This window comes from Rhamphochromis longiceps, linkage group LG9 (assembly GCF_057381845.1).
Source record: "Rhamphochromis longiceps isolate RC_006_pf linkage group LG9, R_longiceps_female_GT1.1, whole genome shotgun sequence".
Taxonomy (NCBI): Eukaryota; Metazoa; Chordata; class Actinopteri; order Cichliformes; family Cichlidae; genus Rhamphochromis; species Rhamphochromis longiceps.
In genome coordinates this window covers 15,641,493-15,668,005 of record NC_140565.1, presented here as the reverse complement: position 1 = coordinate 15,668,005, position 26,513 = coordinate 15,641,493, and the positions used below count along the sequence as shown (strand labels likewise).

Sequence of the window (26,513 nt, the reverse complement as noted above, 5' to 3'; positions counted from 1 at the left end):
CTCTTCATAGTTAAGTGTCCAGTTAAATAATGCTATGCCCCCTGCTCTCAGCGAATATTGTGGGCTTCATTTGACTGCCTTGTTTAAATTGGCCCTAAATTAGACTGACACTGTGCACCACACACTGCAGACCTCTGACTACAACTTTGGAAATTTTGAAGTCAAATACCCACACAAAACTGTCTCTCTTTTCTTTTCAGCAAAGGGATGACTTATAGCATTAATTACATTGATCCATGCCAGCTTAATGAACCAATAATGTGAGCTTGCCATTGCCAAGAAAAGGCACTATGACATAATTAATGACTTACCGCTTACTATGTCAGCACAGCCCTTATCAGTTCATTATGTGCCATCACTCTATGCATTATGAACCTTATTAGACAACCTCCTTTTCACTGCACATGCTATTCACACAAATTTCAAAATACGCTGTGTAAAGGCCAAGCTTTAATTCAATAGCCCTGAGACTTCAAGGTGCTGTTAATCTTCGGTGTGTTGTTCTTGCAGTGTAGTTACAAGGGCCAAGCGCAGCAGGGAAATATTTGTGCATGAGATAAAATATATGCTCTGATGAAGGATTTAGCTCCAACAACATCAGACAATCTATTAAAACACTGTATCATTGGAGAAGTGCATTGTAAACTTCCAGTGTTACAATTAAATGCACACGGTCTAATCCACAGTCTATTGATTTTCGTAGCTGCAGTGCAAATTTCCTTTGTGAGTTTCTCATACCCATCTATTGAAACTACAAATACAAGGCACAGTAAATTATAGATAACACTGGATTATCTCTGTGCACTTCTGAAGCATACTTATTTAAATGATTTCTGCTTGCAAAGACAATGATATCACTGTATGAAGCGTTCTGAATTTCACTGATTGTAATCAAAGCAATATCCCACAAGAATATGAGCAAACCCAATGACCCAACTCTGAAATGTGCTTCAAAAGCTATGCTTGGTGCTTATGGAAGATGTTCTTTCCTTTTAAGTGAGTGAAACTGATGAACTCAAACTCTGGTCTAGGGTGGCACATTTACTGTCATAATTCTGACCTGAATGCTAATGATAGCTATTAAGGATCGACTCGTTAAAGACGTCGACGGAGCTGTGAAAGCGGCTTGAGAGACTTGGGTGTTTTTTTGTGGATATGATACCGTAATGGGATTAACATGGTATACCTAAACCCACAACGAGATAAGCTCAATGAGGTCCTATTAAAAATACACTGCTGGCAACAATGGAGAGCGAGTGAGAATGACTGTGTGAGTTCGATAGTAAATGTATCCAACTGCAGTTCATTGCGAATAAAAAAAAGGGAAAAAAACATCCACACAGCCTATTGTGCTTCACAAACACAATAAGCTTGGCAATGCCTTTTTCTATGCCACTTACTCTTTATTTTTCATAAAGCATTATCTTCATTTGGCTCTAGACTTGATAGAAATTCACTGGACCAACTAGACAACATACCATTCACTTTGTAGAAAAGAAAACTGGCACTGACGAGGGTTGATATATTCAGTGCAAAGGTATCTCAGTTGTTCCTGACATTGGTTAACAAGTATTATTTTTGCTTGGTGACTGATTAAAAACAACTTTAGATACTAGAGAACACACATATTGTCTCATTACAAAAGTTAATTGCAGCACATTTTTGCATTTTTATGTTAGACATGATGCATTATTTGCCTAGTGTGTGGCAGAAAAATAGTGGATATCATAAACTATTCAAGGACCAATTCTTATATTTTAAACTATGGAAAAGCTGTTGAAGTTACACTTTATATTTAAGACATATATGGGTTGATCTTCCTGAGCAGAAACACACCAATGGGCTTAAAAATGCCATCTACAAAATCAAGGACTGTTCTTTGTTGTGAACCATCTTGGCCTTGCTCAAATATGGACATGTATTCTGAGATGTACTGGTATTTAAGGAGAATTTTTAGGTATCTATATGTGTAGTATGTATTTTTCTGAGAGCTTTTTACTTTTACTGTGGCTACATCTATCTCTACAATATATATTTCTACTTTCAAGTCCTTAGATTTTCAAATTAGGCCAGTTACTTCACATTAAATGACTCTCTCATACAATGACTGCTTCTGCCATCCGTGAACAATTTACCATGGCGTCAAGCAAAGCACAGTGCAGTGTTGGAGTGCAGTCTTTGCATGACCAATAGAAATGAGGAATGACATGAAGTGGGTACATATTATACACATACACATCACTGGGCGCAGAAAGAAAAAAGACATACACAGATTGCACAACACATATTTGGGACCTTCACTTAGCCTAGCAGGCAGAGCAGTGAATGTAACTCTCTTTGTGAAAGGGCCTTAATACATTCAATTGATTTGAACCTAAATCAACTGGAACAATAACACATAAAAGACAATCATATTGGCTTATCTATCACCGGAGCCTAATGCTAGTTAAAAACAATGAAAGAGGGAAAAGCCATAATATATGTATAATTTCTAGTCGTATACTCAAGGGTTTAAGTAGGTCAGAACTATCAGAATAGTGTTTTTAGTGAAAATTTCCACAACTTTTGGTTACATTACTAAAGCATAAGAAAAGTGAGAGTGATCATGAAGGAAATAGCATGGAAGGTAATTTTAAATGGAGCATTTCTAACAGTCAGAGAATATCAGCAGGAGCTGAGCTCTAAACTGATCACCAACTGGCTGAGTTGGATCAGGTGGAAGGGGAAGTTAGTGGGCAGGGCTGGCACAGCCAAATGTATTATGATGGTGTGGTGGGAACATCTAACAGATCTTAAATTCCTACCTCCGGCAGAAGTTTGACAGCATTCCGAGGGAGACTCGGGAGACTGAGTCTACCACGTGGATCATGTTCTGCACCTTCATTGAGGTGATTGCACGGACCTGTGGCCACAGGGTAGTTGATCTGTTTCATGGTTTTACAGTGTCTGAACCAGATGTTGGATGGTGGTGAAGAAAGCAGTCAAGCTGAAGAATGGGTCCTATTGAGCTTGGTTAGCCTGTGGGACTGAGGGCAGGTAACAAGCGCGGTGTGGCTCTGGCTCCAGCAAAAATTCAGGTGTGGGAGGAGTTTGGTGAGGCCATGTAACAAGATTTTTGGTCTACCTCAAAACAATTCTCGCAAACCGTCAGATGCCTCAAGAGGAGGAAGCAGTGCTCTGCTCACATTAGGTACAGTGGGAGTGGGGTGCTGCTGACTTCAAGTGGGTATATAATCAGGTGGTGGATGGAATACTTAGAGGATCTCGTCTGAGTCTGGGAACGAGACGGATAACTCAGATTGAGGTATCTGTTTGACTACACTTTGGTAGTCTCAGGATCTTGTCTTTGCTTTTAGTGGATGATATAATTCTGTTCACATTATCAGGTGATGGCTTCCAGGTCGCACTGGAGTGGTTCTTAGTTTAGTGTTAAACAGCAGAATTGAGAATTAGCATCTCCAAGTTTGAGACCGCAGGTCTCAGTGGGAGAAGGTTGAAATGCCCACTCTCAGTCAGGGACAAGTTATGATTATAATATGACAACAGGTTTAGCCCATAAAGAACTATTTTTTTTGCTTTTGTCCTATAGATATATCTCACAGAAGTTAAATCAGTACTTCAACTCACCTCAACTTCAGCCTGTTTCTTACCTACTGAAAACAAAATTAAGGCCAGAGAGCCACACAAACAAGCCCAATACCTAACCAATAAGAACGAGACCCTCTTTGGATTGGCTAGCTGCTTTTCTGAATCTCCCTCCAAAACATTTCATATAAAAAGCTTGCCACTGAAATGCAACGTTGTGCTTTTCCAAAAGCCAGCACCTTGATTTACCCTATACCAGTTGATCTTCAACACAAGACCTCTGTGTGGCTGTAACTTTTTCTCTTTCTCCTACTCAGCAGCTATTCCAAGGCTATGTGACTATAGCGCACTTCCTTTCTGCTGAACATGTGAATACTGAAAATACAAATGGATCAAATCTAACACAGTTTTAAATTACACCTCTTACCAGCTGGTTACAGTCACCATCAAGGTCAAAACTTGGATTTTTTTACCTACCTTTACTCCTTCACTAAATGCTTTTTGCCTCTGTGAGTCTAATTTGTGTACTACTGTTGTATCATACACTTTATAGAGAAAGTGGTTGCCCTTGTTTTCCATAACATACTCTTAGTCACTTGTCAGAGATGACTGAGTTTATTTACCTTAAACACAGTTTCAGAGTTCAGGGCTTAAACTCTAAAATGTCTAAGCCACACGAAGTAGAAACAAAACAAAACATGAAACTGCATTGATGATACAATTTGATGCAATGACTGCCTTACCTGTGTTGTTGCGGTAGGGCCCTGAGTCTGGGCCCTGGCTCTGGCTAAGGCTTCTCATGGGGCCCTTGTTGTGATAGACACGTTCTTCATAGATCGGATCTATGTGGTGCTCTGGGGACCCCAGAGGCCGAAGGGGCTCTTGACTATGCTGACTACTGTAGGAGCCACGAGAACCTAGAGTGAAGAAAGAGGAAGTAAAAAGATGTGAGTACAACACAGTGAAAAAGGAATGACAAAGTGAAAGGTAGAAAATGAGGAAAGAAGATGAGCAGGTTAGAAACAAAAAGGATGGAGAGGGTTGAGTAAGAAGTATTTGACATGTGAAAAGAGAGGTAAAATAAAGACATAAATGTGTATATGGTATTTAAACGAAAGGAAAATAAAGAAGCATATGCGGCAACAAGTCTATTTGAATTTTAGAACTGTCCATTGCCATTCTTCACCTACGCTGATGTAGACTAGTGTTGTGGGATAATTAGGACGCTGTAAACAAAGTCGTTCTGAGCAACTAAGGGTTTGGTAGTGTGTGTGTGTTCGTCTGTCTGTGTTTGTACGACTGGTAAGGAAGTGAGAGAGTTATAGTTCAAGCAAATCAAAAGCAGAGAAAAAAATAGAGACATATGCAGCAACAAATGAGATAAGAAGAAATATACAGATTGAGAGAGACAGAAAACAGGGAGTGATGCCTCTGCATTTAATTTTTTTAATCTCCATGGAACACATTGCTGTTCGGCAGCTATAAAATAATGAGATGCAACCCCCCCCTTCCCCCTCTCTCCTTTGCTCTGTGTTTGGCAGGAGTCCCACAGAAAAAAACATGACAAGGAAACATTGACAGCAGGCATTTGTTCATTACACAGCAGGACAAATGTAAGGCAAGGGGCCTCCCAATGAAGACGAGGAGACCCAAAATTAAAATTAGGCAAGGGTAGAAAAGTAGCAAAGTGGGGGAATATGGGTTTATATGGGAGGGTTTAGGTGACATGGTGCGAGATAGAAATAAAAAGACATAAATAGTCATACATACACTGAGTTAGAAAGCTATGAGTGACTGAGATGGTCCAGTGGAGCTAATGTCATATCATATTACAATAGTTTTCAGTGCACTTGAAGTCGCATGCCAAGAAAGTTACACGGGATGATGGGCCAGTGCACGAAGATTCAAACCTCCATGTGAATCCATCATCAATGTAACACAGTCAAATACCTCAATCTGTCAGGTTATATCAGAAATCAATGCATATTAATAGACTTTGCCATCTAAGTAGGATTAAATATATGCACACCGAAGAATGAATCAGCCAGAGTTTCGGGTGAGTTCATTGTGAAACCTGGCCCCACCTTATCATGCGAATTCCTGAGGTCAGATGGCCCAGGATGTGAGTGGGCATTAAGGCGTCTGGGGAGGGAACTCAAAACTGGATTATAGATGGCAGACAGTTGGTGTCGTAAGCATGCTGTACAGTGCAGCGAGGAATGCCCAGACCTCTACATCGGAGAGACCAAACAGCCACTTCACAAGCGCATGGCACAACATAGAAGAGCCACCTCTACAGGACAAGACTCAGCAGTTCATCTGCATCTTAAGGATAAAGGACACTCTTTCGAGGATGCCAATGTTCACATTTTGGACAGAGAGGACAGATGGTTTGAAAGAGGAGTGAAAGAAGCCATCTATGACCACTGTGTGATCTTTGAGCAGAGGCGGTGGTTTACAACACCAACTGTCTGCCATCTATAATCCAGTTTTGAGTTCCCTCCCCAGACGCCTTAACGCCCACTCACATCCTGGGCCATCTGACCTCAGGAATTTGCATGATAAGGTGGGGCCAGGTTTCACAATGAGCTCACCCGAAACTCTGGCTGATTGGGACCCACACCCAGTTTCACAGGTGAAACCTCTCAGGTGATTAGAGGATCATCAGGGGGTCCTTTTGTCCCTCTGTGGGGGGAAACTCCCACTAGGTTTAAATCTGGGACTCCCCACCATTTGACCTTAGAACTGAAGAAGCTTCTCGGATGAGAGGTGAAACATCTTCAAGTAACTTAAAGAAGTCCAGACGCTTTTCTTTGCAAGCTCCTTTGACAACCTATTATCCTATTTCTTTACTATTATGGCAGATGATAAACCGCTGTTGCACCTCAACTCTGTCCTTCTTTCAGCTGTGTGGTTATCTGACTGGCCTGTTAACCTCCCAAGCCTATGAAAGGTTGGCTGCATCCCTTCATACTCTACTGGCCAGCTGTAGCCAGATGGTGAACTCAAACAGCAAGAGGACAAGGGTGTCAGCATAAGGGAAGAAAAAAGAATAATAGATACTGGAAGAACAGACATTAGAACTGCCGTGGACCCCAGGTGAAAATACAGTGAATTTTACAGGACTGAAAGACAATATGAGAATATGCATAAAAGAATACTAATTAGAGTCGTGGACACACCCATTAACAGCATGACTCATCTGAGCTCTTTCACTTCCTCTAGTGCCTTTCATCTTTGAAGTCTTGGTGAGTTGGTTTTATTTCATTATACATTTACTCTTTGGCTCACGGGGGCCCACTCATGGAAGTACTGACCTCTTTCTTTAAAGAGGAAGTGGAACTTTAAGACAAAAATGACAGGCTGATGTAGAGAGTGAGAGAGATCCACTCATATGATGTTTTATTCAGTAAAATATTTAAAATGAATAACAACATGCCAAACCCAACTCTGGCTCCTTGGTGAATTACAGTCCTGCCTGTTTAGTAAAAAATAGAGCAAACTACATTTTTACCTACAAAAATATAGCAAGGAGCTGCTCATTCACCTGTATATTGTAATTCCACCAAGAATGGTAGTATAGTTCTCAACGGCAGATTTAATATTAAAGATGACTGTTACAACATTTTTTCTGAGAAGCATAAATTAAAAAAACAGAACAAAACTATATATTGAATTTCCACAGCTTTGAGTTTCCAATGTTAACCAGCAACTATTTTCAGTGCCAATAAAGCTCCGCATCAAACCACACATTATATATTGTATGCTGCATATATTATCCTGCATTGCTACCATGGCAATATTTAGACCCAGTGAACTATATCACACCAGCCCTTCATACAAAAAGCACAGACAGTAAACGTCTTTTTTAGGCAATTTCTGTTGTACGCAGCTTAACTCTGGCATAGAGTAGGAGCTGTGAAGCTGCTAAGTACCTCTCCAAACATGCTACTCAGATGAACTCTACTGTGCTTTTCCTAGGAGCACATCATCCACTCCGATAAGCCATTTTCTGAGTAACACTATCTACACACAATTCATGCTTGGTAGGATTTTGAAAATGTGGTAACTATCAGACCTTACAGGTGAAATAAAACATAGTGCATTGCCAGCATGAATTGCCATTAAATTGCCCTCATGCAATCAACGACAATCTGGTAGTCTATGCACATGATAGCAAACTGCGTTAATTTTATTTCCCCAGTCCACTCCTGCTCACGTCTTTCTTTTCTACTCCATTTAAAGCCTTCAGGAGACATGGAACCTGAGGCAATGCGTCAAGATCACAGTTGCACCCTCAGGGTAAACCATGAAGGTCATGTTCCTATCACCGTAGCTCTAAGTTTAAAGAACTAATCAAATAAACTTACTCCGTGTAGCATGGTTCAATCAATATTCATCTATTTTATTTTTTGTTTCATTTTTTTGATGAAAAAAAATCAAAATACACACAGGAAAAAATGTCCATGGCAAAGGATGCTCTAGCAGAGTCACCAAGAACAACCTTTTCCTTACTTCACTCACAGTTACAATTAAACTACAAAATGTCCTTTCTGAAGTCAGTAAGAAGAAAAAAACACAGCAGATCAAGAAGAAGATAAATCATTTCCTAGTGTATTGAAAGCAATGTAAATATTTATAGACCTACAGTTGGGTCTATAGATATTTTGACACCGGTTTTAGTACATGTAACCCTGGGAAACGCCAAACAGATTGTATCTTAATCTAAATCCATTTGGTACTTTTAAGAACTGGCTGCACTAAGATCAGTGTCCTTCCCTACACCCAGCTATTGGACATGCGTATTGGAAGACATAATTAGGAATTTTAATAATTTTAAGTCATTCTTAAAGCAGGTACACAGCTGTGAGTGAAATAGCTCATAATTCTCAAATATAACTGCTGATAGCTTAGTATATTAATTCTAAAGTTTAAACTTTCTAACGGGCAGCCTCAGAGACACCGATGCCTCCTTTGAAGTATAGCCTGAGATATCAACCACAGCACAGCGATGTGCTTTTTCATAGACCGGCTAATTCAACAGATTTAAACATAGCAATTGACATTTCTAAGAACAGCAGTGTGATGCAATGAAATGTAACAATTAGACTACAAATGCTCCACTGATACGAGATACTACATCTGCAGCACAAACAGACAATCGAAGATACACTGTGAGCGATTTACTTACATCCCCTTAGTATTCATAGTATACTTAGTTTAATACGGATTACATATTTTGGAGGGTTTATGTTTTGTGCAAGCACATGAAACTCTACACGACAGTGCATGAATGTGTCAACCCCCACCTGCCAGACTTCCAGGTCTCTGCAGTGTAGCAGTAGCGTAGAGTTCGTGGGAGATCTTGTACTGGTCAGAAGCGTGATGAGCTGCCAGTCGTTTGGGAGACAGAGTTGCATAGCTCCCTATGCCTGAACTCATCTGCAGAGACGAGAGTTGCTGGATTGAATAGTTAAGAATACTGAGTGTGGCAGCCAAATATGTAACAGCGGGCATGGCTCGTGTTTCAGTTTGATTGGTGTGGATAAAAAGTTTTTGTACTGACATGTTTTTAAGTTTACATTGCCAAATTGGCTTTGTTCAAATGCAAAACATTTGGAAAAGGGTGTATAAATGCAAATGTCCAATCATTTTAGAGTCAAGGATGTAATTTACACAACAATCTAAATATATAACTAAAAATAATTGCCCTGCAGCTGCCCTGTGTTATTATTTGTGTGACCAAACATCTGGTAGAATGTAAATAATATAATAGTAACACCAGCCATATGGTTTTAATGCACTGTATAACTACACAGTGTCATAAAATTACACTTACAACAAATAACACAACTAACAATTACACATCTGTTCAATCGTTTAGAAAAACATAATCACTACTGTAGAATCAGTTAAACTGTAATGTAAATGTATAACAATAATATAATATGTACAAAATGGATACAATAACTAAATTCCTCCAAGCAATCTGTGATTACAGCCACTGTGAAAGAGGTGAGGAGAAAGCTAACACAGCTTTAACCTTATGTACATACAAACTGGATATGACACATTCCCACAATCAAAATAATAAGTATTTCTATGCATTAGTGTGAGACACCATTCAGTTATATAGCACTTGTCTAAAGTCCTTTCACTTTGCAGAAGTGAATTTATATTCCACTAAGTGCAGTTGCATTTGCATTCATTATAATATTGTATAACCCGTGGTAATTTTAATGGACTTTAAATGTATGCTTCACATAAAAATCTTCTCATTTTATAGTCTATTATCACAAAATACATTTCCTTTCTGTGTGTGTCCACATTGTATAACTGTTGAACGATCTACCTGGTGAAGAGGGGAAGATGTGGAGCTGGCCCCTCCCCCTCCTGCTGTGGAATTAGGTGGAGATGTCACCCTCAGGGGGGAACCGCCCCCTCCTGCTGTTGTCACAGCAACTGTGGTGCTGAAAGACAAATGAACAAAGTAGCATGATTTGTTTGCGCGCATATATATATATATATATATATATATATATATATATATATATATATATATATATATATATATATATATATATATATATATATATATATATTCAAATATTCAAACAACTGATTGCTCTTCATGTTTAAGAACAATCATTTGTCATGTGTCATGTACAGGATATGTTTTTATATGCTGGCATAAAGAAGCTGACAATCAACTTGCAAGACTTAAGTTTAACTTTTATATTCTTTTCTGTTTTTTTATTCTATTGCAAACCATCATCATGTGTTTAGCTTATTCTCAAGCTATTTTTCAAGCCTTTTCATTATTCTAATACGGACTGTATGTCAGTATTAGCAGCAGTATATGCTCTCTACCTGTATGATTTGGCCAATCGATTAGCAGGAGACTGTTTGGGAGAGGAGGAAGAAGAGGAAGGCAGCCGCTGAGTGGTAGCGTATCCTTGTGCATCAGAGGCTGATCCCAGACGTTGAAGTTTACTGGGGGAACCGGACCCTGAGCCTCCCCCTCCTGACAGAGGGGAACCCTGGGCAGGTAAGGTGGCACTGGAGTAGTAGATACCTTGGAAAAAAGTGGAGGGAAAACACCTTAATGAACATGTAAATGTTACAGAATGACAGAGAAATGTGATCAGCCTGATAATAATGATGTGAAATAGATTTAAAGTGGGTTTTAAAAAGCTGGAGATTTTCTGTGGCTGATAACTTGGTAATATGCCAAAAAAAAGATTTATAGTAGCAAAATACTGGCACAAAGGTCAAAATTTAGATTTTATTTTAAGTGCATCAGTGACACTTTACTTAAAAAAGCTGTTTGCATATATACTGTATAATGCTTAGAATTTTAGATTGGACACATTCACAGACATTTGCCTGGATATGAGCACACTGGGTATCATTATCAGTGAGTGATCAATTTTAACAATTAAAAAAAAAGACTAAGTGAGGATTTCATATAAATAACCCATAACTCTGACCCCAGATCAAGGATGCACTAATAATATAATAAAGCTATTCATACTGCACATTCTAAAAATATTCTCTTAGTATCATATTTTTGGTTTCTTGGTTCTTGGTCAATGTCTCCATATGTCATTTGACATATCAACTGTATGTCAGGCCTTGTCATATTATTACATGCAAAGAAATTGGAGATGTGATCAGGCTTACCTGACCCCGGCCCAGTTTGTGATTGTTGCTGCTGGGCTGCACGGCTTGATGTCACCTGAGGGGTTGTGAGGGGAGACAGAGCAACTGAAGATTAGCATGACAGGGAGGTGATTAGTTTGTGAGGGTAAACTTGAGAAGAGTTGAAGGGAGAGACGGAGTTAAGAAAATAAATGGGATGAAACGGAATAAAGAGTAGTGTTCATGAAAAAAAAACTTTTATGCACAATGAGATCAGTCGAGACTTTGAGGGTTTTTGAATGAACTTAGGGAGCGCTAGTAATGAAATCCCCACAGAACACAGAGGGATGACAAAAAAGACGCACAGAAGCCGACAACGAAGTCCTCTGAGCTCAGCTGACTGAAATCATTTCTTGTAAAGCCTTGTCGCACCATCTATTAAAGGTAGAAAAAGTTATGTAGTCAACTGTATAGTCATATTTTATTATCTACAATCCGTTATATTAAAATCCCGATGTTCACAAACAATTAACACAACTAAATCTATTATTATAAACTAGTTAATGTTTAACATCTATTTACAAGGCAATTTTTTAATGAGAACAGTGGACCTACAGCTTGGATGGCATTATGCAGTGAATTCCCAACAGATAAAGAAGGTATGTGAGTCAAAGACAGAATATGAAAAGCCTTTTTACTCCACAAAACAGGCTGGTATATCCATATATATTCCCCTTATTCTCCCGAGACTGTAAAGGGAGCATATGTCAGACCTTGCTGAGCCTTATATAGCCTTGTGTGTAAGTTTGAGCTGTAAAGGTGATTCAGATCCATTATTACTAGACTGACACGGCTTCAGATGTAGAAAGCCATATTATGCAATCATGCAGTTACTGAGTCACTTCGGAGGATTCTCAGTACTGTCTATACAGTAGTTTGGCTCAAACAATCTTAGTAACTGAGTAATATATAGATGCATATCTGAAAAGAGAGATACAAAATGTATATAAATATATATTTACATTTAAATGAAAATGCATTACTTGACATTAATGTATTCTGCTAGTCCTTAGAATATTTACTTTGTCTGTTATATTTTACTGAACAGCAAAAATAGACTAAAATGCATGCAGTTAACACATGTTACACATTATGAAGCGCCTTGAGGCGACTTATGTTGTGATTTGGCGCTATATAAATAAAATTGAATTGAATTGAATTGAATTGAATGTTCTGATCATTTGATAACCAGTAGCTCACAATAGCTGAACACACTCTGGAGCTGTGTTTGTATTGAGTTGTGCTGTTTGTATTTGCAGCTGCAAAATTGTGCAGAGAAACAAAACAAAACAAACAAAAAAAGCCCACTTGCTTTCTCAGCATATCTACCACAAATAAATGTAGCAGCATGCACCAGCATGCAATCTCCCTTTTGTTTCCAGTGGCTGTCTGGGTCTCTGGTTATTTTCCTGCTTTGTGATAAGGGCGTGTATCTATTGAGGACAATGCAAGGTTTGAAAAGGGGTTGTGAAATTTATTGTATAATTTGCTGGGGGGGATCTTAGAAAAAAAATACCTGATGCACAGTTTATGGAAGAAAACAGGCAGGAAAGCAAGCAGGTGACACACAAAGAGTGAAAGAACGTATAATTGGTAAAATGAGGATTGCACTCTGCAGTAGTTTGTATCAACATGTGTCTTTCTACATATTACTGGATAAATATGGAATGCCATGGGGCTGGCAGGATGGAGCAGTTGTTCCTGCAGCTCCATCCTCTTCCTAAAAATAACATTTTTAGGAGTTGCAGATTTGCTATTTAAACTTAGTAGAAGAGTTGTGCACAGTTGTGCAAGTGGTCAAAATGGGTCTTCCAGTGATTCAAATGTAGAGTGCTGGAGCACTGGAACTCCGACAAGCTCACAGGACTTCACAGGGAGTCAACCTACAGCACCCAAATCCAAATCTGATATGAATTCTAATAGATGGGGCTGAAAAATTTCCCCCCATCTAATATATATTAACTCCTTTTAAAACACAGAATATTTGTTCTTCATCATGGAAATAATGTTTTTTTCTAAAGAAAACTTGATATTGTGGCAGGCAGGAAAGTAAGCAGGTGACACACAGAGTGAAAGAACATATAATTAACATTTGTAAATAACTTAACAAATGTCTCTAAAATTGAAGATTTCATGGTTTAAATAAATATATGAATCAAATGTTGTGTTTATTTGTAAATATTAAAGAATATTGAATTCTAACACTGTAGTTGATGTATGTGATCTAAATATTTTGTACCTCTAAAGCTTTCCAAGGATGAATTACTAAAAGTACTGTAGAGGTCCTTTGTGTTAGTTTAGCAGATTATGAAATCTTGAATGACTTAAAGCTTATGAGACGAAGGGAAGAGCTTCTGTTAATGGTGGCTAATAGACTGTGTTCAACACTACAGATGTGCTACAATGATCAAGACACAAAGTGAGGCCTGAAAAGTGTAGGAATGAGTAAATAAATCAATGGGTGAATAAATAATGAGTAAAAGATGAATTGTTGGCTGAGGTAACAAACAGATAGAAAGCCTGACACACACTGCGAGGGAGAGCACTTTCTCGATCTCACTCCGTGTCATCTTGCAGTGCTGCTCTTTCTCTCCTCCAGTAAAACATTGGGATGTTTGAGGTGCCATGTATCCATGAATTATTAAAATCTGGCCTCTCAGGGTTATAAATATCCTACAAAAAGAGCAGCAACATGCTAGACCTTTTACTTTCTCTCCCTCCTTCAGATAGTCACCATGCATCCACGTAAAGGAATGCAGCCCCCGCGTGCACACACACATACCCAAGCGCACACGAATGGAAGAAGATCAACAAAAACATACATGTACTACCCATGCATGCAAGCTGCACCTGCCTATCTAGCAGCACTGGCATGCATAAAGCTATTCATTAGCAGCAAGCTCTGTTGACAGCACTAGCCCCATTACACTGACAAGCCAAAAACATCAGAGGGGAGGATACACACACAGAGAGATACACACTCGCTCACATGGACAGAGATGGTGAGCAGAGAGGACAGGGAAGGAAGATGAGAGGAGGGGAAAAGAGGACAAGGAACACTGTAGAAAGAGTAAACATTCCTTTTTCCTAATCTGTCCATCCATCTATATCCCAGCCTATCAGTGTTTCTCTCTGTCTTTTCCTCCTGTTTCTTATTTATTAAGGCAAGGCATCTAAGCTTTATCTGAAACTAGCTTTGGTGTGACTGCAGGGGATGTGAATAAATATATTTACAAAAAACACTTCCTACATCATTTTCTTTCAAAAGACACATGAACATAAAATAAACCACAGAAATGCACGTGCAAACTGACAGAGGAGAAAGCAGATACCAATTTACCTTTAGTACAAAATTCTGCCCAAAGACTCAGAAACATACCAAAAGCCATTCACGACAAAGTACGACTATTGTCAAATAATTATCTAGTTTAAAACGATTCATTTAAACTATTTGATCTCATTTTGTATTCATAATTATCTGTCATAAATGGAAGATTTATACCAGACGCTGGCTGCTTCACTGATTAAGCAGATCAGTGGGTTTCTGTTTCATACAACATGTGTGTGTGTGTGTGTGTGTGTGTGTGTGTGTGTGTGTGTGTGTGTGTGTGTGTGTGTGTGTGTGTGTGTGTGTGTGTGTGTGTGTGTGTGTGTGTTTGCAGTAATACTTAATACTGATATGTTAAGAATATGGAAATTCAAAATAATTGGCAGCTACAGGCTAGAAAGTAATTTGATAGATTTTCTCTCTATCAGCACACTGCTGTGGTTAATGTCTTTGTATCCATGTAGCTTTATTTTAAGTCTTTATAAACAAGACACTTGCAGAGATTTCTCTGTGTGTATTTAATTGTACCCCAATTTGGGTCTGTGAGCATCTCATAACCTGTTTTCTTCTAAACAACTTGCCTATGTCTATCATCACCTTCACACTAGAGACAAAATGCAATGGGCAGCTTGAAAAGGCAGAACTGGACTAAAGCACTTCAGCGGGGCTAATGAAATAGGATTCTGTACAAATATGCACTTCTACCCTGATCAAATAGACTCAGTTATGGTGTCAAACAAATTCACATTTGCTAAGAGCACTGAGAGCCAGAGTTACATGTAGCTGGATAAGCGCTATGCAACACAGTGCCTAAAAAAAAGCCAGTAGAGGAAAATGAAGGGCAATGTTCGCAGAGTCTCTGAAAGAAAAAATCAGAGCGACAAGAAATCCGAAGACCAGCATCTCTCAACACTATAAGTACTTACAAGTTTGCATAAGCAAATGGTTTTAATGCAGCTTTACTAATAAACTGAGGAAAACGCACTTCAAATTAGTCACCGTCCGAGCCAAAATCCATACTAAAATGTTGTGACCACCAGCCTCCTAGACAAATGAAAAGTTTCTCACAACACACATTGTGGTTTGCACAGATAGCCAGTGACAGAATTGCTCTCGGTTTTGTTCTCATGAACACTTATACGCTCAATATTCTCTTTGTTCGGAAGTATTTCCCACCTGGTTGTAGCTGTGCACAGCTCCTCCAACTTGCCCGCTGCGCTGAGGAGTTGCTGCAGAGATGCTGTCGCTTAGGGCGAGGGTCTGGTTGCTATGGTAGCTGGCAGAGTACTGGAGCGAAGCCTCCGGGGTGGAGTTGAGCTGCAAGGAACTCTGGGAAAGAAGAGCCGGTCCTACCAATTGAGACAGAGGTGGCGTATGGTTGTATAGAAAGGGGGTTGAGTTGAGTTTGTGACAGAGCAAGTGAGAGCGTGAGAGAGACAGATTAAGAGTGAGTAAGAGAGGGGGTGTGAAATAGGGAAAAGAGAGAGAGAGAGAGCAAGCAGCAATTTAGAGCAGATAGTGCAGCAGTGCAGCACTCCGTGAGTTGGAGATAGCATACATAATTTATTAGCAGAGGAAGACCGAAACAGAGGAACAGAAAGAACTGGAGGAGAAGGAGGAGGAGCAGGGAGATAGAGAGGATGAGAAGAGGAGGAGGAGGGCTGAAAAGAAAAAAGTTGTAATAGACGGAACACCTTGTTGGCTTAAAAAAAACTTTACTCAAGGCGGACCATGATGGTCTGGTCTGGAATTAATTAGAAACATTATTTTATTTTTCCAGTAGTTAGCTGAGCTTTGAAAAACAATGAAATTTGGCTTCAAACACCTAAAATGCCAAACCATCTTCCAAAGGGTTAGAACAAAAGACTATGTCGACCACAATGACTTTTGTTACACGCACACAAATTCACCGTCTGCTTCAGAGCATCACTACTTCAACCACCTGATGAAGTCGCTGCTGTGTCATCAGATAATAATCCCTTCTCTTTGATTCCGATGCTGTGCACATAAAGCTGATATTGATCCAAGCTAAGAACATCATAAGACAGTTTTTTAGATGGACTATCTTCTTAAATGTCTATGAAATGATGTGGTGAACCAAAAGCAGTGGTTACAAGCCACAAGCCAGTCGGCGGTGAGTGCGTAGTAATGTAGGTTTTCCATATATGTGTTTACGTGTGCTCTATTAAGAAGTAATTAGTTTCCTCACATTTTCATGATATGGCAAATAAATAATTCATAACATGTATGTTGCCACTGTAGGTTAGAGATGCCAGACATTGCTTAGTTGCTGCTTAGTTGATCTGCATCTGTGCCCGAGCTGGTAGAGGTAATATTTAACAAATTTTTTAATGCAAATAAATATCCAGTATGCACACTAATACTGTATCTTAGTGTATATAAACATATCCAATCTTTTAAAAAAAAAAAAAAAAACAGCCCCATTGAACCAGCATATACATATTATCAAATCATCCCATCAAAATATAGAAGTAAAGATTCTGATGAACAGGGTTAAAGAATGTGGGGATTTCTTTCTGTTTCTCTCTCCCAATTTCAAAAGTTGAACCATCATGGATATGTCCTAATAAAGCCTACAATAAGTGTTTTCCCCTGAGCTTACTGACTCGTTAGTTTCTTTTCTCACTTTAAAGAACAATGGCCCGTTATTATTCTTCTCCTATATCTATTTGCTTGCTCACTCCATCTCTCTTGCTCGCTCTCTTCTCCCTGAATCCTTCCCTCCCTGTGAGCCTCTGTGCTGTGAACCAAGATCAACTCCTCTGCTTCTCGCCTTCACAAAAGACTTGCCTTTTCTCATCTTGATTCATCCCTCGCTTTTTATGAATTATTAAACAGCACTTTGTGTTACGCAGTTTGAGTGGGAGCTCCCAAACTCATCATCCCTCAGCCTTGGTGTTTGTTACATCGTGTGTGTTACGTGACAAAAAAATGCATATGGTTGTTTCTATGTTCAAACATGTGTTGCGAAATTTGTTTTTGCTGGATGGTCAGAAAATAGCAAAGTTGACTGATTATGAAGTAGCTAATAAGGGTTTATTAAGGGCGTGGTATGCTTGCACACATGTGACATTAAATGTGCAAATGCCTAATACGAGTGAGTGTATAGTAGCACATGCATGTGTGAGTAACAGTGGGTAAAATGAAAAACACTGGTTGTAGGGTTCTAAATTCTTTTGTGTCAGTATTGACTCTCGTCTCTGTTTTGATATGGAAATGTAAGTTCGACTCTTCTGATATAAATATTTCAAATGCTCAGTCAAATTATGAGTATCGTATTCTTACTGCAGTCTATGAAATACTCACTCATGCACACCTGACATACACACAAAAGGGTCATTAAAGATTTTAGGAATGCTGGATTTAAAATCGCAATAAAAACCTGAACATTACTTTTTTTAAAAAAAAGAATTAGTGCGTCTGTGTACAGTTACTTATGAGTTGTGTTGCTCTGTGCTGACACTTATGTTCACCGACAAAAAGCCTGTTTAGTAGAACCTTCTGGTGAAGACAGCGACATTTCACTACAGTATGTATTTACTGCTTAGCTATTTGCAGCACTCTTTTTTGGGAAAGAATCACACACACCTATTGAAAGATATCCTCAGCCACGTTGTTAAGCTTGTGGTAGAAGCCCATTTGCAAAATGGGAAAAACAGCTGGGTGTGGGACACCCATAACAAGAGTGCTCACAATGAGAGAGCCATCTATTTGGACAGGGACTTGGGCGGTACAAAAACAGTAAGGATCTAATGATCTGGCACGTCTTGTAGCTGTTCGGCATATGCTTAAACAGATAATCCATATCATATTAAAGCAAACCAGCAATTATAGTAAATATACCAAAAATAGCTTATCATGTCCAACTTTTGGTCAGACATGCCTCTTTGTGTGGATGCGTGTGTGTGTGCAAAACATTACGTCGTTGTTCCACACTACCTAGCCCACTCTATCAGTTCCAGAAACCACATGCACTGCAAGATGTAACATGTAAGCTGACACACAGAAATTCACTGTGTATCACCCCTCACAGTGTGAGTTCTAAAATGCCATCCATTACTACAATATCAACTATCAAAAAGGTCAGCAGGCAATAAGTGAAATGGGAATGCAGTGTTCCAAAACCAATGACCTGCAAAGAAAATGCCAAGCACATTTAGCATGACCTTATACACGGGCTGCCTCTCAATCATTGTTGGAATTTCTTTATCAGAATCCAAGGTCCACAGGCATTTGGGACAGTTCCTTGTAAAGATTAAGAGAGCAATATGCTGCGTGTGTTCCTTAAATTCACTTAAAACGATTTGCTTTAGAGCAAATAATCAATGAGGATCTCAAAAATCTGGAATAAAGCTCAAGCTGTTTGCTGTGAGCAGAGGTCAGAGCTGTAATCATAGCAAAAATTAAATCTTAACAATAGGATTTGTGGCAATTATTCCACTTATCCAATGGGTGAGGGATAATTTTCCTCCTTTAATAAACAACAGTTAACAAGCATTGGCTACCATTATGCTCACATATTTAAACTAACTACTGCTGCACTCTGTGAAGACTATCGCCACTTTTTAAGCACTGACTGTACAAACCAATTAAATGTGTTGTTTGGAAACAGTAACATGAATTTTGGTTTTGTGGCTTGAAGTGCCTGTTCAAATTTTTAAAAATAAATATGTGTGTAATATGTGGGTAATATGAAAAATTGAACCTGAAATGATATTTTTTATGCATTTTTATACTCTTAGACTGAAATATTTTGTTTGAGTGGCATTTCTGCCAGAGTTGACTCTTGACTATAGCATAAAATAGACTAAAATAAGTATAATTTAAACAGACACCAAATATTTGAAACTATTTCCCCCTCACACACATGCACACATACACACACGATAATAGTGGCAAGTATACTTACGTTCTCCACTGTCTAGTATTCCTGATTCCTGAAGGGAGCGAATGCAGGAATCCACCAACTCCAGACCTGTTGTCAACTCATCCTCAATATCTTTCTGTCCATCAGCTGTGGGAGAGAAAAATGATGAGGGGCACATACAGGCGCAAAGACTGTGAGAAAGAGAGAGGTACGGGAAAGAGAGTATGAGGCAGAGAGATGAGATCTTTCTGGGCAGTAACCCCAATCCTTTCCTCTCACAGTGTGTAAAGCCTTACGCATTGTGACTTGGTTATGAGCCGTGGGACATTTTGATTATATGCTGGTAAAGGGCCCTGATAAGTCTGCCCTGGGAGCTGCCTAGCTGGAAATGAAGTTGCTGTTATAAAAGTGAATTTGATGCACTGGTAAGTATGTGTAAGTGCATTTGGGAATATGTATGTTGTGTGTAGTGAAAATGTTTGATTTTATTTATTTATGTTTTTTAAACATATGGGGTAACACTGTTCTCCCGGGCTAGCTGTGGATTAAAAAGGTGATACATGTTTGCAGGTGTGACTTCACAGATCGTCGGGATCCTGCAATAATCTATTTAGCTATCACAACTACCAAATCTCAATGATTTTGACTATGGCATACATGATTCCTCTAAAAACTAACACACAACAAGTTTCATGCATGTCTGAGACGTTAAAGTCAAAGTCACATTTAATTATATAGCACATTTAAAACAACAACTGCTGACCAAAGTGTTGTACATTTAAAATAATCAAAAGAGATTAAAACAGTAAATGAGGGTGACATAATTTAAGAAAAGAAGCATAAAATGGGAAGAAATAAGGAAAAAATAACGTAATAATGAATTACCTTGAGAGTTCCAGCGAAATTGCTCATCTGAAGAACTGCAAGAGAAAGGATGTGGTTACCACGACGAATAAAAAGTAAAGTTTTAGTTAAGAGTAGATTCTTAAATGGCTTTTTCAATAAATCCTCCATATCACTGTGATGAGTGATGACAAGAAAAAAAAAACATGAGATGAGAAGCGCCACAGGTCACTTTAGCTCAACCTTAGACTCACCGTTCATTTGCACTGAACAGAGAATCTCTTTATTAAAGATGTGTCCCATTGTCCTACCCTCTTAGTGTATTTAGTCTGCGTTCCTATGTTTTACCTCTCTTAAGCCAAAATGATACCAGTGTCAGTTCTGTTTCTGTTCCTTTTGAGAAGAAGCTCACGTTTTACCAACTTTTAAAAATGCAACACATAGAGGGAGGAAATTAGAACAGAAAGAGTTTTGGTGGACAAAGTTTATGGGCTGAGAAGTGAATCATCAGCTTTTTCTCTTTTTTTTGGTAAATTTTAGTAGGAGAACAAAAACCAACTCTAGACAGCTTGTGTGTTGATGTCAAATTGTCTTTGTTTCTTCTTTTATTTTTCATCATAGCCTTGTTTGTCTGGAACCTAGCGTTTGCTATTTCTTGTTGGATTTATTTGTGTGTTATGGTTTGATCTCATGTGTACTGAAGCTTTTACTGAAATAATCTACTTTTTAAAACTTATCCTTAAGTCACACTTTGAGTTCTGCATTGATTGGTTCACTCTTTATTTCCAGATGGTGTTTTAGGTAGACATACAATGAAATAATAATTATTGCTATATTTAATTTCAGTTTTTGTGTTTGCTTGTGAAGGCAGAGGGCCACTTCCCCCTGCCTCTACTCACTGTTATTGCTTGCTCAAAGGAAATTGTTGGATTTATATTGGAAGGTATTGCGATGTGAAGTGCTGTGAGATGACAGTTGTTGTGAATTGATTGATAAAAACCTAAAATAAAGTTCATGAACACACAAACACACCCACACACAAACATTTGCACATGTACAAACTACAGGCAAGACTTTTTTTCTATACTCCTGATGAATGTCAATGGATGGCTGATTAATGGGAGGCTGAACAGAGGTAAAAACAGAACAGAAGAGCAAAAAAGAAACTTAGAGACGAGTATTGAGCCACCTTCTTTGTGATCAATACAGAATCAGACAGACTAGCTGATAGCTATAGACGCTTCCATCTAACTTCATCTACACGATTAGGCTGGTTTTCGGGGCTTGCTGTCTTCTATTTATACTATTTCATATTCCACGGTGATGAGTTTGTATGCACAAAAGAACAAGAATGGATAAGTGGCAGATTTTAATGGTTATCCACAAACTGGTATTGTCCTAAATAGCAAAGACTCATTGTAATGCTGTAGTTAAAGCAATTTGAAGCACAGCAGCCTATATCCCTGTACTCTAATACATACAATGTGAAAATATAATGGAGCAATACTGGAACACTTCAGAGAATTTGGAGGGGCCTGGGATTCAACAGCCAACCAGAAACTCCATCTTTAATACAAACATACAGGTAGGCATCTTAAATAAAGGTTCGTGAAGAAGAGAAATGTAAACATGTGCTACTTTGTTACTTTTTGAAACCAGCTGGACTTTTAAATACAATCTGGCCAGCTGCTACCCCAGCAGCACCTCAGGAAGGGATGCTGGCAAGACAGCTGGTTCTCAAGCGTGGCGACCATTCAAAAGGTCAGTTTTGGCTTAGACTCAACGGCTGGATGCTTCAGTAGACATTATGACCTACTGTCCTCTCAATTCTGGTGTAAATCTTTGAGTTAGACTCTAAAAAGTTTACTTTTATTTCAGTAATATTTGGAAACAAAATGCTGCAATCAAAGCAACATGCTTTGCAGAAGTAGGTCATAGAAGGGCGTGCACACTGAAAGGTCAGTGGCCATACTGATATTTATGTTCCCCTTGTGATAATAAAAAAATGTGTGATGAAATTCAGAAGTTCACTTAACTTACTGCTCAATAATTCTCCAGCTAACATTTACTTTGAGTTATTTAAGTAAGGTGAAAAAAAGACTTCAGGTCATAGGATTAAATACCTGAGTCAGAAGCAGAGATCATAAAAGTCAAATTATACACGAACGACCGTGCATTTAAAGATATATTAAGAATGATTGCATTTTAAAATAAAATGTAAATCTTATTAATACATTCTATTGAGTTCTATTGTGCTTAGAGCGCTGTGCTTTCATGTGCATCAGTAACATATAACAGAGTAACCACAGCAACACTCAGTTCTCCAGTGGAGTCGGTTGCAGAGAAAGAAAGCAATAGAAAAAGAAAACTAGGCATACGACAGTCAGAGAGACCAGTGAGAGAGATGTATTAAGCATAGCATTATTCCACAACATTGCACCCCCTTGCTTGACATGCCACAACACAACGCCCAGCGATTCACTACGCCACTCTCAGCAGCCACACAGCTTAAATCAACACACAGCATCCTCTGCCCTTCCCAGTGAACTCCAAAGCATGCATGCATGTCACAAGTGCGGTAGCTGAAAAGTGCCGTTTTCACCTAGTGTCAAGATATATGCATCTATGCACCCTACACTATTGTGTGAAATTGAAATATTGAAACTCAAACAACATCTCTGTTGGCAAATCAAAGTTCAAAATCTGAGTATAATCTACTTAATATTGTTCTTTCAAGTGTCCTTTGGAAAGACTGAGGACGATTTGTAAAAAGTGAGATACAAATCTACACTAACAAAATCACGCTATGCATGTTGTAAATGTGTTATGGGACAGGAATCCCACAAACACAATCCCTGATGATGTCTCTAGTCAGCATTACTCTGAAAGAGTTACACTGCCACACAACGTTCTTCACAAATCTTCCAGCTGCCTCCCTTCACAGATAGTAGCACTTAAGAACACTTGTCCATCGTGATAAGGCTGTCAGTGATGATGTATGTATGCATCCTCAGCAAACGCGTTTCTGCATTCACATATTTAACCCCCTAACGCCAAGTTTGTCATATTTGATACATACAGTTTGTGTGTTTTTGAGAATTACATGATCAGTGTGATTTTTTTCCACCTGAAAAACCTAAATGAATTGCGCAATATATTATTAAGCAATCAAAAAACCCACATGTAGCAATGATCTACAGCTAAAGCATGCCCCTGTTTAAAATTTTAACACATACACAGTTATTTACATGCATAAACACCAACACACTGATAAAAACAACACCTATACATACACAAGGTGTCAAACTCATACCATCTAGCTTTAGTTGGTATTTAGCTAGAAATGGTGAATGCTGCTAATAATTACTTTCATGTTATGATGGAATAAATGGCAGGGTTGACAAGCTATTTCATTACTGCCAGAGCAGCATCTAATGGACTGTAATGTCCTACCTGATCTTTTCTTGTGCCACAGCAGGATGTAAGCCTAAACACATCCTGCCTTTTTGGAAAATACTGTTTTTACAGGCATAAATCCATATCTCATTATTTTTTGCTTTTCTTAGGGACCCAGGGTGGCCAATTAATGGCTATTTCTAATTATCAAGGACTTGTGAAAAAAAATTGTGGTCTTTTTAGTACAAAGTGGTACTTGGCCTACAACAGCATGCACAGTTGCCCGAAAAATAATTTTACTTTTAAAACTTTATCATAAATAATAAAATTTAAAAAGCTGATTCAGTTTGAGAGTTTTCCCTGTGATTGTCTAATATTATCACAAGAACATCCTATGCCTTAACGTTGGACAGACTGTCAAGGACTGAGAATAATTAAGAAGTCAGAGAAGAACGGACTGATGAATAACAATGAGTCTTTATGACCTGACCTCCATGAAGATATGCAATGAGGTCAGGAGTCAAGGTCAGCTATAGCATGGCTGGAAACTGAGGGAATCATCATGCACAAAGTTAGTTGAGGAAGAATAGTGCATAAATTTATTTTTTTTTTATTTTTAATCACTTTGTTTTTGAATATTTTTTAAATGTTTCTCACTGAGTGGTGTTTATCAGAGCTGAAATAAATCTGAATGCAGACTCATTCAAGCAAAACAAGGGAGACGATGGTCAATGGAAAACAGCCAAGTCTCGTTAATTTCCTTTTTCTCCCATTATGCTCAAATTCTGATAACAAGCTTGAAATGAGGTTCAGTTATTGGATTTTCCCATAAAACATGTACAGTATATAGGCAGTTATGTATATGAACAAAAACAAAAACTGACATGAGCTAAGCTTGAACGTCTATCTGCCTTTATTTCGAGATTTCGAGATGGATGCTGATTACTGGGTAACAATGTTTTGTTTTACAGGACAAAATTATTAATGCAGTTTACTGGTATCTTGCACATATGTATGTGTTAAAGGCACTCTAAATTCCACATGCTCAATCAATGAGAGCAAAATTTTTATTTTGAGAGACAGCTCAAGGACATTCTAATCGTTTGGATGCGGGGCTATTTGGGAACTGCATGTCATTTAAATAATTTGTCAACTTTCAGCATTTTTATTTTCGGAGATTTTTGTTGAAAATCAGTGATTGCTACATCAAGCCTGAAAGAAATGTAACACTAATGCTTATAAACAATCACTGCACACTGCACTTCTCATTAACCACACATTCAAACTAGAAATATAGTGGTTAATGGGTTTTTCTGTTTGCAGTTCACTGTGGGCAGTGCAAGAGACTAGGGCTGGGCCATATCATACCGTTTACGGTAATACCGGTGTAATTTTGGGCAACGATAGGAAAATGAAACATCGAGATAGAATATGGGTAAAACGCGCATGCGCAGTGCCTAAGTTTACATACGCACATGGCTGCAACGCAGAATGAGAAGAGCGAAAGTGGATTGTTAAATTAAGCGGATGAACCAGAATGGGTTTGTAAAAATTCTGCAATGTCAGTGGTGTGGAACTGGTTTATCTTTCGTCCGTCAGATACACAACAAAGCACTATTTTTGGTAGCGCATGCTAGCGGGCCATCGGTATTACCGTGTGGTTTGGAAAATACGGCACACTTAAAATCAATCCTTTGATTTTTCTGAAAATCGACAGTGCCCCTTATAATCCCGTGTGCCTTATGTATGAATTCTGGTTGTGTTTACTGACCTCGAAACGATTTTATGTCGTACACGGCACTGGAAAATCTGTCAAATGTTTTAGTACGACTTTGCTAAGCTACGAAGCCGCACCGCTTGATGGATTGTCGGAGCGTTACGGCTATCATAGCCTCGCAGAGTGATACGTACTGTGCTTCAACATAATATTACCGTATTGTGTGTGTGTATAACCTCTTTTTAAGTTTTGTGGATATTATACATGGCTATGCTGAGGATATGTCGGCCACCAGAAATGCCTTTTGGTTAAACTGTTAGCAAGGAATTTGCACTGTTACATTTTTTTTATAACTTTAATGCACATAAAAAACAGCTGCTTGTTTAAGTGAAAATACATTGATGGGTTTTTTTGCACTAATAAAGTTGAGGAGTTGTAAAGTATTTTGTCTAGTGTCAATTATATCGTCAGTTATATCGTTATCGCAAATTTTCAAATGTATATCGTGATAAATATTTTTGGTCATATCGCCCTGCCCTATATATATATATCTACTGTACTATAGCACTAAGTATTCAGAATCAATGGCTACTAAAGGAAGGAGGTGGGAAGAAACAAAATAGAAATTTTTTCACCGTACTACTTGAGTATTTATTATTTTGATGTTTTACTTTTACTCCCTACATTTTAACCCAAATGTCTTCACTTTGTGCTGTTGACACTTTCAAAACAGGCCCATTACTTAAGGATTAACACATTTGAGGGACGTTTTTATTTTCCAGCACTAAACGCCTTCAAACATCAAACCAATCTGAGCCTAAATGGAGGGAACAATAGCACATAACACACTTCTAAACAGATACGGCAATCCTATTGGTCTATCCATCACCTGGGTTTATCACATACAAAGTGATGATAGCGGGAAATATATATAATTTATGCACCAGTTATACACTATATTCAGGAGATAAAGTGGGCCGGAACGATCTGAAACTGCATTTTTGTTGCAGATGTCCGTAAGTCATGGTTTCAGTACTTCAGCTTCTTGTTAAGAG

At 38.5% G+C, this 26,513-nt stretch overlaps 1 protein-coding gene across 1 annotated transcript in view; it reads right to left on the bottom strand.

Moving 5' to 3' along the window:
* The window catches only part of ctnnd2a (catenin (cadherin-associated protein), delta 2a), a 285,195-nt gene that overhangs the window by 137,619 nt on the left and 121,063 nt on the right, over positions 1-26,513 (bottom strand). The window contains exons 4-11 of the mRNA XM_085418472.1: positions 20,388-20,422; positions 19,545-19,649; positions 15,791-15,963; positions 11,269-11,323; positions 10,456-10,660; positions 9,938-10,055; positions 8,895-9,027; positions 4,329-4,502 (exon numbers count right to left, since the gene is read on the bottom strand). Coding sequence (XP_085274598.1) covers positions 4,329-4,502; positions 8,895-9,027; positions 9,938-10,055; positions 10,456-10,660; positions 11,269-11,323; positions 15,791-15,963; positions 19,545-19,649; positions 20,388-20,422 — 998 coding nt within the window. The remainder of the gene's footprint in view (positions 1-4,328; positions 4,503-8,894; positions 9,028-9,937; positions 10,056-10,455; positions 10,661-11,268; positions 11,324-15,790; positions 15,964-19,544; positions 19,650-20,387; positions 20,423-26,513) is intronic.